General features: G+C 36.5%; 2 protein-coding genes across 3 annotated transcripts; both read left to right on the forward strand.

The window, feature by feature from the left end:
• Positions 1 to 894: 894 nt before the first annotated feature.
• On the forward strand, positions 895 to 4,304 carry LOC137956042 (large ribosomal subunit protein eL22z). 2 transcript variants are annotated; one of them, XM_068803342.1, is made up of 3 exons: positions 895 to 978; positions 1,075 to 1,336; positions 3,965 to 4,304. In XM_068803342.1, exons 2-3 carry the CDS (start codon positions 1,107 to 1,109, stop codon positions 4,107 to 4,109), a joined length of 375 nt encoding a protein of 124 aa, XP_068659443.1. In that variant the 5' UTR covers positions 895 to 978; positions 1,075 to 1,106; the 3' UTR covers positions 4,110 to 4,304. The 2 variants fall into 2 exon arrangements, with proteins under 2 accessions (XP_068659443.1, XP_068659444.1); XM_068803343.1 differs by having other exon boundaries at positions 954 to 982.
• Positions 4,305 to 5,453: 1,149 nt separating this feature from the next.
• On the forward strand, positions 5,454 to 13,186 carry LOC137956748 (magnesium/proton exchanger). Its single transcript, XM_068804353.1, has 10 exons — positions 5,454 to 5,526; positions 5,625 to 5,775; positions 7,294 to 7,705; positions 7,879 to 8,054; positions 8,222 to 8,340; positions 8,525 to 8,685; positions 10,078 to 10,208; positions 10,908 to 11,124; positions 12,514 to 12,643; positions 12,714 to 13,186. The coding sequence occupies exons 3-10, from the start codon at positions 7,321 to 7,323 to the stop codon at positions 13,009 to 13,011; spliced, it is 1,617 nt and encodes a 538-aa protein (XP_068660454.1). The 5' UTR covers positions 5,454 to 5,526; positions 5,625 to 5,775; positions 7,294 to 7,320; the 3' UTR covers positions 13,012 to 13,186.

Genomic DNA, 13,186 nt, shown 5'->3' on the forward strand with positions numbered 1-13,186 from the left:
CGTGTCATCAAGATCAGAAAATGACATTTTATTTATTAGAAAACATGCAGTACGAACAACACCACCCCAATATGGCTTAGGTACGTTCATATGAATTAACATAGTGGGAGCTATCTCAAGTAAGTGACGATTCTTGTGTTCAACAACTCTATTTTTTTGTTGAGTGAACACACATGAAGTTTGATGAATGATTCCTTGTGACTGACAAAAAAAGTCAAATTTATAGGTCATAAACTCAAGACCATTGTTTGTACGCATAATATGAATAGAAGTGGCAAACTGATTATTTATATCATTGTAAAATATTTGAAATACATAAAAGGCTTCAGATTTTTCTTGAATGAGACAAATCCAAGTACATCTACTAAAATAATCAATAAATGAAATACAATACCTATGACCAAACTGACTAGTCATAAGACAAAGACTCCAAACATCTTAGTGGAGAAGCTAAAAATATCCATGACATATTTTGTATCGGATATTTACTTAGGGTCTGTTTGGAACCCCTATAAAAGAAAATAAAAAAAAAATAATGAGAATTTGAACATTATTATTCCAAAAAATAGTTAGATAAAATAAAATAATGATTAAATTCTTATTTTTTACTAACTATTTTTAGAAATAATAATAATCAAATTCTTATTTTATTCTTTTCCATGGGATTCAAACAAACCCTTAAAAGGAAAAAAACCATATGAGGACTACTTGTTGAAGGGGTATCAGCTATTTACATTTAAAACCAATAAAGAACATGAAAAATATCAGTAAACAGTATTCATGTCCAAGTTTACCAAGCGGGGACTGGGGTAGCATCAAGCTACGTTAAACTTTTGTTCACCTACGTACAGGAGGCAACTCACCAGATCATTGTCACGTGTCAATCACGTGATCAAGAGGACCTTAAAACACTCTCCTCAACTTCCAGAACCCTAATCCTACTCCATCCGGCGCAGACGACGAATCCAATCTCCAACCGTGAGTGAACTATCGTCGCTTATTCTGCAGTTGAAAGTGTTGCTCGATTTCCGTCCGAGTTATCTTAGTTGTTTTTGCTTTCTGTATATGTCTCAGGAAACGTAAATTAAAAGGGGAGTGAGGCTAAAATGAGTCGAGGGAGTGCAGCAGGTCCGAAGGGGAAGAAGAAGGGAGCGACCTTCACTATCGACTGCTCGAAGCCTGTAGAGGACAAGATCATGGACATTGCGTCTCTCGAGAAGTTCCTTCAGGAGAGGATTAAGGTGGGCGGTAAAGCCGGGGCTCTCGGTGATACTATCACCATTACACGCGAGAAGAACAAGATCACTGTCACCTCAGATAGTGCTTTATCCAAGCGGTACTATCTCTTTTTTTTTTTTTTTAACTGGATTGTAGAATTGTACAATGTAATTGCTTTATTTTTTAAAGTCATTCTATGCGCAAATTATGTCTTTCCGGTTTTTTTAGGTAAACCCTCTTCGTTTTATGTTAATTGTTGAAATATGCCTCCTTAAGATCCTAGGTGGCAGGGGAAGGGGTGTTTTTTGAGTAATTTGTGTATTGAAATCAAAATTCGTGTATCTGGCTTGTCTTAAGGTTGTCTCAGATGGACTTGTTGTTGTTCGGTGTGGATCCGAAGGGCTCTATAAGAGTTAGGTATAAAGGAGTTAAATATTGCTAGGACCTCACACTACTAGTGATTCACCGGCAAATAGCTAATAAGAGTAATTGAATTTTCTGGTAATGATGCACCATTTTGGCTATTCTTTTATCTATTGGACTGTGAATGAGTCCAGAATTTGTTATCCTCTTGTCAATTGTTCTGTGCGGCCCCTGTGCACATTACTGGATTTGTGGGTGATTGTCTTTCTCCAATTATGGGGAGTCACTGAGTTTATACTTTTAAGAAAGAAAAAGCAGAAAGTTGATCACATTAAAAACATTCAACCTAATAGAAAGTCACCCAGTCTAAGGAGATAGGAAATCGTAAAGGAGGAAGATTCGTTGATGACACTGGGAGTGTGTTTATTGGCACTCTTCTCTGGCATTTTCTTTATGTGAAACCATAGGGTACTACTGATAGTAAGGAGCTGTAGGGGATGGAATAGGAAAAGCTGGAACCAACTTGCTTTATATTGTGTTAATAGATGGAGATGAACCTTTGGAATTTTCTCTTCTTCTTATCGTTTCCCTCTTGATTAGGGAGCTACTTTGTTAGTTCAACTATAGAGATTGGAGTATCAGACTACTAAAAACGTGATTAGGAGTGTGGTAGCAGTATCATTATGTGTCTACCAGACACTGAGGAGTTGGTATAAACATGGGAAATTCATTATTTTGGCAAAACGATCTACTTCTTGGGCTGATAATTGTTTCTTCATCTTCATTGGCTTTGCTGGTGGATTTTTGATTCCATGTCCTCAAACTTTATTTCTGAATTATTAACAGAAGAGCATATCATCAAATTTCATTTAGAATGCATAGAGTGATTTGTATGAGCTGTCACCTTGTTTAAAATGATGGTCATAGTGTTGTTAAAGTTATTTTCTTCCAGAAAGGAAGCTGGATTGTCCCTGGGCTCATTCACTATTGAGTAAACGTAATCCATTTTGTTGTTTATATGATTTATTTTTAAATTTTAGCTGTTTATATGACGACTTGTTTGAAATTATGGTACTGGGTTTGAATCTGCACTTAATTGGCTAAACTGTGTGTTTTACACACATATCTGCAAATGGCAATTTGATCATCTTTTTTGGTAGCATGTTCAGATCTCGAAGCTTGAATTTTTTTATTTTTTTTGAAAATAGTAAAATGATTTAATTAATAAAGGAGGAAAAGCTTAGAGTACATAGAGTATGACATAAGGTATAATCCAACCAAAGGCCAAGCCAGATAGGAAGGGAAGGCCCAGAGGCCAAGGAGTCTTTCCTCACTCCAGCTTTGGCTAGTCGATCAGCAACTGAATTTGTTGATCTGGGTATTTTGATATAGGCAATACACCACTCAGAAAAGAGGTCCACAACTTCATCAAAGACCTGCTTGAGGTGCCTAGGAGCAGGGGAATTTTTGCTACCTCAGCCAATGACTGAGGTTGAGTCACCCTCCACCATAAGAGGACCACCAACCTTTGCTTGAACTGCATGAGGCCCTTTAATAGGGCCCTCGATGCTGCTTCATTTGAACTGCATATTCCAGCGGACCTAGAAAAGGCTAGAAGGATTTGATCTGCACTGTTTCTGCTCGCACCTAGCCCATTAGGGCCTGGGTTACCAAGAGTGGAGCCATAAAAAATTTCATTAAGCCAATCTGGGGGTGGGAACTGCCATTCAACCATTGTGAGAGGCTTATACATCACTTTGCTCCAGAATTTTCTAAGACTGAAGATGGGAATGGAGGTGACCATGCAAGCTGTGAGCGTATAGAAGAATACTATGGATTGCTTTCTCAATCACAATCTCAATTGAAGATGGAATCTTGAATTATTGACTATTTTCTTTACAAGCATTGCTATAAAAAACAATAATCAAGTTGGTTAAGGGCTTATGACTTGGACTGTGGTTCAGGGTCTCGTGGGGGGATACTTTAGATTTTGGGGTCCCAAGTTTGAGCTTTACTAGGCCTGGGGTTAGAATGGCATAGATCCATTGCAATAGAAAGACCTACAAACAAAGTTTGGGGTCCCAAGTTTGAGCTTTACTAGGCCTGGGGTTAGAATGGCATAGATCCATTGTAATAGAAAGACCTACAAACATAGTTTGGTTTAAGTGCTCTTAATTATAATGCCTTCTGAGGATGTGTTGGATTATGGTTTCACATACAAAAGTATGGCCTATGTACCCATACTTTCCCTCTTTCCATAATAAAAACTCTTTTTTCACAACGTTTTGTTTATTGTGTATGCAACTATTGTATGGCCGTTGACAGTTTTGTTCTAGTTTGTCCATATTCCTGCTGCTAACGATATAATTTTGTAACTTTCCAGGTATTTGAAATACTTGACAAAGAAATACTTGAAGAAGCACAATGTTCGTGACTGGCTACGTGTCATAGCATCCAACAAGGACAGGAATATGTATGAGCTGCGATACTTCAACATTGCTGAGAATGAGGGAGAGGAAGAAGATTGAGCCTCTTTCAGTTATATCAGTTTTAGTTTAGCGTTTTAAGCTTCTAGCAAATGTGTTTTTGTAGGTTTAGCAATGGCTTCTGCTATGGATATGTTGATTTTGGCTAATGTGAAAGATTCTGTGATAATTGTCCCGGAGTGAAAGTTTGAGTAAAAGAGTGTTTCTGCATCAGTAAACACACTATTTCGTTCCTTTATATTATATTATATAAGTAAAGTATATAAGGTGTTTATTATCAATTTTACAAATGTATTCTTAATGAGCACCCATTAAGAATATGTTAATAAGCTTATTGGGTTCTTAATGGGTACCCAATGGTGTTGCTTGTAAACTTGTGTTGGGTTTAGGTTTAGGTAAATCTAACTCATTAACAGCCCTATCAACTGTGCCTCCAGAAATTGGAGATTCCATGAGTTAAAAACTGGAGCTAAAAGGTATTGGAAGGGAAAGCAGACCAAGAATTCAGGCACTTGCATGCCCTGAAATGTTTGGCACACAAAGAAGAGTATCATGGAGGTAATTCTGTTCCATTTTTTACATTTTGCTGATAATTCCAACCACTTAAATCTTGAATTTACTTTCACATGCAAACCTTGGCAGTTTTCATCTACACGTGAAACCCCACTAAGTTGACATCTACCTATTTGACCAATCCAATAATTGAACCCAGGATTTGCTTGCCAGGTTCACTCTCATATATTTCTTTCAGTTTCTTTTTTCATAGCATCAGTTTTTTTCTTTTTTTTTTCTTTGATACAGTGAGGTACCCTTTTAAATAGTAGAAGAGATTGTTTGAAGTTTGAACCACTTCTAGACGTTTACATCGACATGTTATCATAAGTTTTCTCAATATTAGTTTAATCGATAATCCCTTAACTTTGATTCCATGTTTTTATAACTCTTGAATTAGCTTAAGACTCTTTCTTTTCTTTTTACTGTTTTTTCTGTATTCCAAACACAGCATATTGTATTGATCTTTCCACACTATCTCTCAAGGAAAATGGAAGCAAAGTGATGTAAATCGACCAGAAAAGCCTTCAAATTACCTTCTTTTCACTTGTTTTCATTATTCCGGTGTGAGAAATTCTAGATTTATCATCACTGTCTTTCAAAAACTAATTCTATAGATTTTGCCCTAAAAGCATGAATCTTTAATATTTTATTTTTATCGTCTCTACTGCATTTACTTGTTTATTATCGCAATCTCTCTCAATCAATTAGTCTAATCTTTGATTGAAAATATCTCCTCAACAGCTGGATACTCTCCCTTTCTAGTAGAAAGGCGTTCACATCTTGACTTCGATTGATCTTTGGCTTTTCTCATTCAGGTTACCTTTAATGAGCCGACATCCTATTTGCGTCATCGTCTTTCCATGAACGCAGAAGCCTTTCAAACGAGGAACTCCTGTCATCCATGGTGAAATCAAGTCCTTTTCTACGGACTGTCGCTTTTTTGGGATGAAATAACTGAGTCCATTTATTAACATTTTCTATCCAACCATTTTGTAAGTACAGGATATGCACATCTTCTTCTTCCGGGAACCTCGCAGCTTCAGCTTTCCGGAAACTTTGGCAATTGGGAGGATTTTAACTTTCGCAGGGATTGGGTTTCGATGCGAGGCCTCGAGTTTCGTATTTCCTACTAAGCCTGGCTCCGATACCTCTGGTAGTTGGCTCAAGTGTTGTATACGCTACTCTTAAATCTCTGTTGGTCACATTTTCCTCCTGTTTGTTGTTTGTCAGATTTCTTTTCTCTCTCTGATCAATGAGTACCCGGAATCTGAATTGGATTAATTCTGAATTCTCGATATTTTATCCGAGATCGGATCGGATCGGATGAGGCCTTTTTAAGCATCTTTGGACTGTCTTGTCATGTCTGGGCTTCTGAAACTTTTTCCGGTACTCTTTTTTGGTTGTAGGAGTCTTAACTCATAACGTAACAACGGATGGTTGCCTTGGTTTTTAATTGTAAGGGATTACGTTCAATGGTTTTCTGAATGAGTCCGTTTGTGACTTTTACAGAGTTGATGCCCTTTCTTCTGTTTTTTCGTTTGAAGAAGGTGATATCTACTTATTCACGGATGGCTCCTTTTGTTAATCTGTCAGAGACCTCATAAGAAAATGTTATGAATACTATCTGAAAGTGAAACGCCCATACTCTAATCGGTATGCGGGTTCTGGCATATGATTTCATAGTCCAACTCGGACTTCCTAATCCAAGGCTACTAGATTTTGATCCTGTCATAATAAACACCGAATATCTACTACACTTCCCTTTAAAAAAAATCTACTGTAGTTTAGCGAGTTCCGTCCAGTTAGAGACTTGACTCTGCAAAGTAATGTGGACCAGTTTGAGTTTTTAAAACTATAGTTTTTTTAATTGTTCTGTTAAGGGGCAGTAGTATTCATTCCCAAATCTTTTGATGCCAAAAATACTCCTAATTAATTTGGCAAATGCTTGCTCCATTGACTGTGCTTGAAGAGGCTGGTTAAATTTTGTCATCAGCTGGTAAGCTATGCAAATTTGATGTTTGTCATGTTAGTTTTCAAACAAGTTACCACAAAAGATGTCTAGCTTTCAAGGAAGTTGCCAAAAAAATGTTACAGTTTTTGGGTAGCACTACTTGGCTCAGTAGTTTAATGTGATGGATCTCTTCAATTCTTTCAGATAATTATTTGTTAAGAGCTCGGCCAGAAATTTATGCACCCCTTATTAGGAATAGTGGGCACAGTATTCTCCAAGAAAAAAAAAATTGAACTCCATGAGATAAAAAATTAAAACTATACAATGAAGAATGAACAACGTACTGTTTATTAGCCTCATCAAGTTTTGTATTTACCTCCTGAAGGTCTAGTCTTTCTTTTTATTCTGTAAACATATTTTGAAAATTTTATTGCTTTTAGTTTTATTTTTGTTTCTTATTGCTTTGAGCATAGTTATAGCAAGAATTTGATGAGGCTCATGATTCTCTTATGAATATGAAAATTCAAACTCAACAAGTTGAAGTCTGATGTTAACTTCCTTTGGGGTTTTATGGTTTTATTAGTCTTGTATGAACTTTCCTCGTTATACCTTCATGTCACTTTTCAGGAATGTTTTCTGAATTTTTTCTCTTGTTATTGTAATTCCTTGTTCACAATTTCAAAGAATTTTTAACGTTTTTGTTTATGCATGTTGGTGAAGCTTTACACATAAGGGTTTTACGAGAAGATGGCTTCAAATCAAACAAAGGACATACTTGGAATATCCAACGTCTCCTGGCATTCAAATTGCGAAAGCTACTTGCTTTTCCATGGTGAAACTTCCCTTGGAAATGGATTTCGAGCTTTCCTGTATCTGCTTGGTCTTGCCTACTGTTTTATTGGATTATCTGCTATAACTGCTCGATTTTTCCGGTCAATGGAGCAAGTGGTTAAACATACGAGGCAGATTGTTGAGAAAGATCCTTTGACAAATGCTGAATTGATTCGACACGAGAAAATCTGGAACTACACAATAGCTGATATTACATTACTGGCTTTTGGAACAAGCTTTCCACAGATTTCTTTAGCTACAATAGATGCTATTCGAAATCTTGGTAATAAATATGCTGGAGGTTCGTGTGTGTTTAGTTCATTTTGAGCGTCTGTTATAGTCTTGTATTACCACACTTTGGGGCCCAAAATTTCTAACCTTAGTGTTATGGCAGGCCTCTCTAATCATCTACTTATTTTATTTGTTCCAATTTATGATTTGTGATAAGACTACCTCATTTTGTGCAACCCACAGGTTTGGGTCCTGGAACACTTGTGGGGTCTGCTGCATTTGATTTGTTTCCTATTCATGCCATCTGTGTGGTGGTTCCAAAATCAGGAAGCTTGAAGAAAATATCAGATATAGGTGTTTGGCTCGTCGAGCTCTTTTGGTCATTTTGGGCTTACATTTGGCTCTATATAATCCTAAAGGTAACCTCTAAGAACTTTTTTTGGGATTGTGCTGGTTTTTCAATCTTTTGCAGGGGGATAGTTTTGCTTCTGGTTGTCATCATATTTGAAACAGGAAGCAATTTCTCCTTTAGTTTTAGGAACATCCCCAAAGCAACTTCTCATGGACTTCTTTTCAATTTTTCCAGGTGTGGACCCCAGATGTGGTTACTGTGTGGGAGGCCTTGCTAACTGTCCTGCAGTTTGGCTTACTTCTGCTCCATGCTTATGCTCAAGACAAGCGTTGGCCTTATCTTTCACTTCCACTGTATGGTTTGTGCTAGATTTCTTCAATTGAGACCTTCAATTAATATTCTAAACTCACCTCATACTAGAATTAATATGTTTATTTGTATAATATCGCTGACAAGTTACATATATTCTTTCTATAAGCAAAGTACATATACTGAGAAGGTTTCATCATGTTTATTGTTGCCTTTTATGTATTTCAGGCCAAGAACTGATAGACCTGTGGAGTGGGTACCAGAAGAATCTCAAAACATTAAAAATAGTGAATGTGAATGTGATGACTCTTCTGAGATACTTCAAGCTGATGAAGAGCAAGACATGAACATTGTTGATATTTTCTCCATCCACTCTGATATTGTCACAGGTATCTAACGTTCTTTATAAAAAAAAAGCTACTATGCTATTTCATTTTTGACATTTTGGTTATAATATCAAATATTATTCACCATGATCTTTATTTTATAACATGTTGTGCTGAGATAGTCCAAGCTGAGAAAAATGGTTCTTGTACTTATACAATCTGAAGTTCCATGTTTGTTAGGACGTAATTATGTAATTCAGAATAGGAACAAGATTATCACTAAAAAAGATCATAGTAAATGCAAAATTATAAAACAAATGGGAAACTTAGAGAAACTGAAAAGATATTACTTCATTAAGTAACTTTGAAAACATAATAAATACTTATTTATAATAAGTAGTAAACTAACTTATAATAATTTTTAGTTATCACACATTCTCCTTATCAGATTACTTAAATTTTAACGTGAAAAATAGTTTTATTTTACTCTTATTTTGGAGAAGATCTCCAATGCCACCATTCTATGCAATTTCAAATAAATTATGGGTGAGTGAAGTGAAAGGTTTCTATAAGTTTATAGAAATGTTTCTTAAATTCGGGAAAGATTTTGTTTTAGTTGCTGAATGATGTACCTCACCTAGAAACTATGTCGTAGGCCTTTTGAGTCGCATCAAATTCATATGATCCTTATTACCCCTCCAAAATTATATGTTAGAAGTCTAGGTATGTTAGTCATTTCATATTTGTGGTAAATCTGTAATAATGTATCTAGAAGATCCCAGATTGGTAGTGGTGTTGGGGTAGTTTTTATGCATCTTTTTAGTTTGTTTAGAAGGCATTTTCTGTTACTTATGTACACATCCCCATGTGAGGGGCAAATTAGTCTGTCTGTAAACTATCTTAAGTGAAGTAATAAAAGTGAGATGGGGGTTGATTTCTCCCCTAATCGAGCAGGTTCTCTCTCTCTGTACCCTTCCCTTCATTCTTCTTCCTTTTCTCCTTGTTTCTTTTCAATCTCTCCTCTTCCCTTTATTTTCTTACAAATTGAAATGTATGACCCATATCAAGTTGGAATTATCTGGATCTTTCATTGGTATGCGTGCACACACACACACACACACACACACACACTTTTCTCTCTCTCTCTATACGCACCCATGTATAAGTATATTTACACGTTTACGCATTGGTTGGTGCAATGTTTTGATGATCCTCACCCTATTTTTGGGCCTACTTTTTGGAAGTATTGTTGCCACTACTCTGATTGCTGTTATTAACTGCATTTCTGACCAATATGGGGAAGTGCCGTTTGCGGAATGATTATACAATGGTCCTTGTGTGCTTATTGTTCCAGACTAACTATTTATTCCTTTCTTTCATTTCTATATAATTCATTTATTAATGTTATTTCTATTATCTGAGTGGCGTTCTTTTCATGAAAATGTACTTTTGCAGGTCCTGCTTATCGTCAGGTCCCTGATAGTGATATGGAAGAGTCATCTAACTCGAATTTTGCTGGACAATCCAGTCTGCAACTTGCATATGTGCTCTCTGTTTGGAGACAACAATTTCTGGATGCAATTGCGGTACTAATTCCTTTCTCTCTGTGAATCTCAAAAATATGTGCCATAATTCTAGGGGGTTTAATTTTTTCTTTTATTCTCTTCTGTTTTGTCTTTTTCATTGGCTTGATTGTCCTTATAATTTATTGTGGCCTTCCCTTTACTATTTGGGAGGCCCTTTTTAGTTTATCTTTGTAATCCTCCTCCTAATAATCTCCCATTTGCATATCAAAAGAAGAAAAAAAACTTCCAGAATCAATTTAAAACTCCACCCTGTTCATCCAGGGTCCTACCTTAAATCTACCCCAATTGTCTGTCCTTGCCCGTAATGTGGACAGGAAATATATGGAAACAATACTTCGAAGAATTAAAACTTATCAGTTGAGAGAAGTCAAAACTCATTTTTTATTATTTGAAGGACTGAGTAGTTTGTTGCTTTTGGGTGAACATATTAGTCAAAATGAGTTTATGGTTGATAATGAGTATGTCTAAGAATTAAATGAACTTTGACCTTGCATGCTTTTTACTTATTTTACATTTTCAGAGGCCTTTGAAATATGATTGCTTGCTTGTGGAAATGTGTTGTTCTCTTGCTCTTCACTTTCTGTAACATGTCTCATTTGGGTAGTTGATGAATACTACTGGAGCAGTCAATAAAGTGGTGAAACAAGTTAAACTCTCCACCTTCTGACCCCTCTTTAATCTTTTTCATGTTTTGAACAGTTGGAGAGTTCTGAGTCCAGAAAAATGAACAGCATTTTTATGCGGATAGGAAATATTTTCTGGCAATTAGTTCTTTTACCTTGGAGATTCCTATTTGCTTTTGTGCCTCCATATCACATTGCCCACGGTTGGATTGCCTTCATCTGGTCCCTGATCTTTATTAGCGGGATAGCATACATTGTTACAAAGCTGACAGATCTCATAAGCTGTGTGACAGGTCTCCTCTTATCTCTATTAACAATAAGAAAGAGATCATTTTGTTATTATTGATGCTAAAGTTTGAGAGGGATACAGATTATCCTTCTTGCCTGTGACTGGGTTATTGAAAACAGTCATGTAATATATATTTTTGATGCTGCTAACTGAGGGGTGATTAATCAGTGGGTGGGCCTTTCAAATATGCAGTGTACATAGGAACCAATGGATGCATGAAATTGGTGATTGCTATGAATTTGTCTAGGCATCTTGTTCATTGAAAGGAAGTTCTCATTCTTCATTACTCGTGACTTTAGAATGTTTTTATACAGAGAAGTCATGGGCACTAATTCATGTTAATTCTTATGATGAACCTCCGCTTTATACTTATGAAAACTTGCTTAATCTTTTCTAGTTGTGCTTGGAGCTTTTATATTAATGAGAATCACAGAGATCGAATGCCAGAATCCTTTACTTTACGTGCACATCATAGCATCATCCTAACGATGATGGGGTTGTCTATCTAAACCTTGTGATGTATTATTTTCTTTGAACAAGATCTCCTGATCTATTCCTACTCTATCATTTGCAAGAGAATCATGCCATTTTTCTCCGTTACTTTTTCTTGAGAATGAGACATTTTCTCTATTGATTTCTCATCATCAGCCTATTCTTACAAGGAAATGCCAGTGAGTTGAATCAAAATCACTTTTTCTCAAGAATCAGACCTATTCTCTATCATCTACAGTTTCCATGTAGCCAAATAATTACATGTACTCCCACAAGAAGGATGTTGAGCTCCTCCATCTTGTTTGGTTCCCTCGCTCTCTCCTATTGAGCCAAGAAAGTCTCTGTCAGGTTTTGTTGCCAGCTTGTGCTGCATAGAAACTCTATCGTCTGCATCTGCCTAACCTGGAAAATGATCTTCTTTAATCTGTCACAAAGGTGAAGAGCACCAAGTAAATCATGTCCTTTCTGTGAGGAGAAAAATGTATGGTTACAAATCTGTACTGAACACTTGAAAGGAGTTTAAATGCTGGGAATTCTCTTCTTTTGGTGTTGTTTGCCTACACTTGATTGCAAGTGTCTTCTTGTTAATGTTTGATGTCTTGTTGTATTTAGTTTGTATGTGTAGTATTTGAGACAGGGCAGGGGCTTCAGTGGCCATCTGCTCCCAAAACTTTGGAAATAGTCAATAATATTTTGTACTAGTGGACCCTTAGTTACTTTGCACTTGTACTTGCAAGATTCCCGATATGTTTTGGCCGCCACTGGAATTTTCTGTTATAGGAGTTTGCAAAAGTTCAGGTCTGATCTTGACATCAAAGGAAAATTTCAGGGTCTCTTTGATACTTAGATTTTGTGCAGGGTAGTAGAATAATTGAAACTAACATTTACATTTATGCGACAGGAATAAATCCTTATGTTATAGCTTTTACAGCATTGGCTAGCGGTACATCATGGCCTGATTTAGTTGCAAGCAAGATTGCTGCTGAACGTCAGGAGACCGCAGATTCTGCCATTGCCAACATCACTTGCAGGTGAGTCTTTAAATCTCTGTGGGATTGTTTTAATTTTCCTTTTCTTTTCTAACTGTTTCACATTTTGCAGCAATTCTGTAAATATTTATGTTGGCATTGGAATTCCCTGGCTGATCAACACGACATACAACTTCTTCAAGTATAGAGAGCCCTTGTATATCCAGAATGCATCAGGACTCAGTTTCTCGCTTCTCGTTTTCTTCTCAACGTCTATAGGCTGCATCCTTGTACTGGTGTTCAGGCGTCTAACTTTAGGTGCCGAGCTGGGTGGTCCAAGGCTGTGGGCTTGGGTCACAGCTATCTTCTTCATTTTTCTATGGCTTGTATTTGTCGTTCTATCCTCTCTTAGAGTTTCTCAAATTTTGTAATTATCTTTTATTTTTTGAACCTTTTTTTCAAGTCAAAACCACATATTTGGCCAAATGGACCATTTTTGCAACTTGTACTATAAGACCAATTGAGGTGGTGCTAAGGGTCGTTTTGGCCCCTCTTCTATGTAGACCTTCTTGATTTTTTTTTTTTTAATCAAAGAATTATTACCTA

This window comes from Aristolochia californica, unplaced genomic scaffold (assembly GCF_029961685.1).
Source record: "Aristolochia californica isolate CCGP_79_NKW_82.1479 unplaced genomic scaffold, dmAriCali1.0.hap1 SCAF_2, whole genome shotgun sequence".
Taxonomy (NCBI): Eukaryota; Viridiplantae; Streptophyta; class Magnoliopsida; order Piperales; family Aristolochiaceae; genus Aristolochia; species Aristolochia californica.

Excerpts from the sequence above, each read along its gene's own strand:
- LOC137956042 (XM_068803342.1), top strand. The coding sequence starts at position 1,107 with ATGAGTCGAGGGAGTGCAGCAGGTCCGAAGGGGAAGAAGAAGGGAGCG. Across the intron at positions 1,337-3,964 it reads GATAGTGCTTTATCCAAGCG|GTATTTGAAATACTTGACAA; the intron begins GTACTATCTCTT and ends GTAACTTTCCAG.
- LOC137956748 (XM_068804353.1), top strand. The coding sequence starts at position 7,321 with ATGGCTTCAAATCAAACAAAGGACATACTTGGAATATCCAACGTCTCC. Across the intron at positions 8,055-8,221 it reads GGCTCTATATAATCCTAAAG|GTGTGGACCCCAGATGTGGT; the intron begins GTAACCTCTAAG and ends CAATTTTTCCAG. Across the intron at positions 10,209-10,907 it reads AATTTCTGGATGCAATTGCG|TTGGAGAGTTCTGAGTCCAG; the intron begins GTACTAATTCCT and ends TGTTTTGAACAG.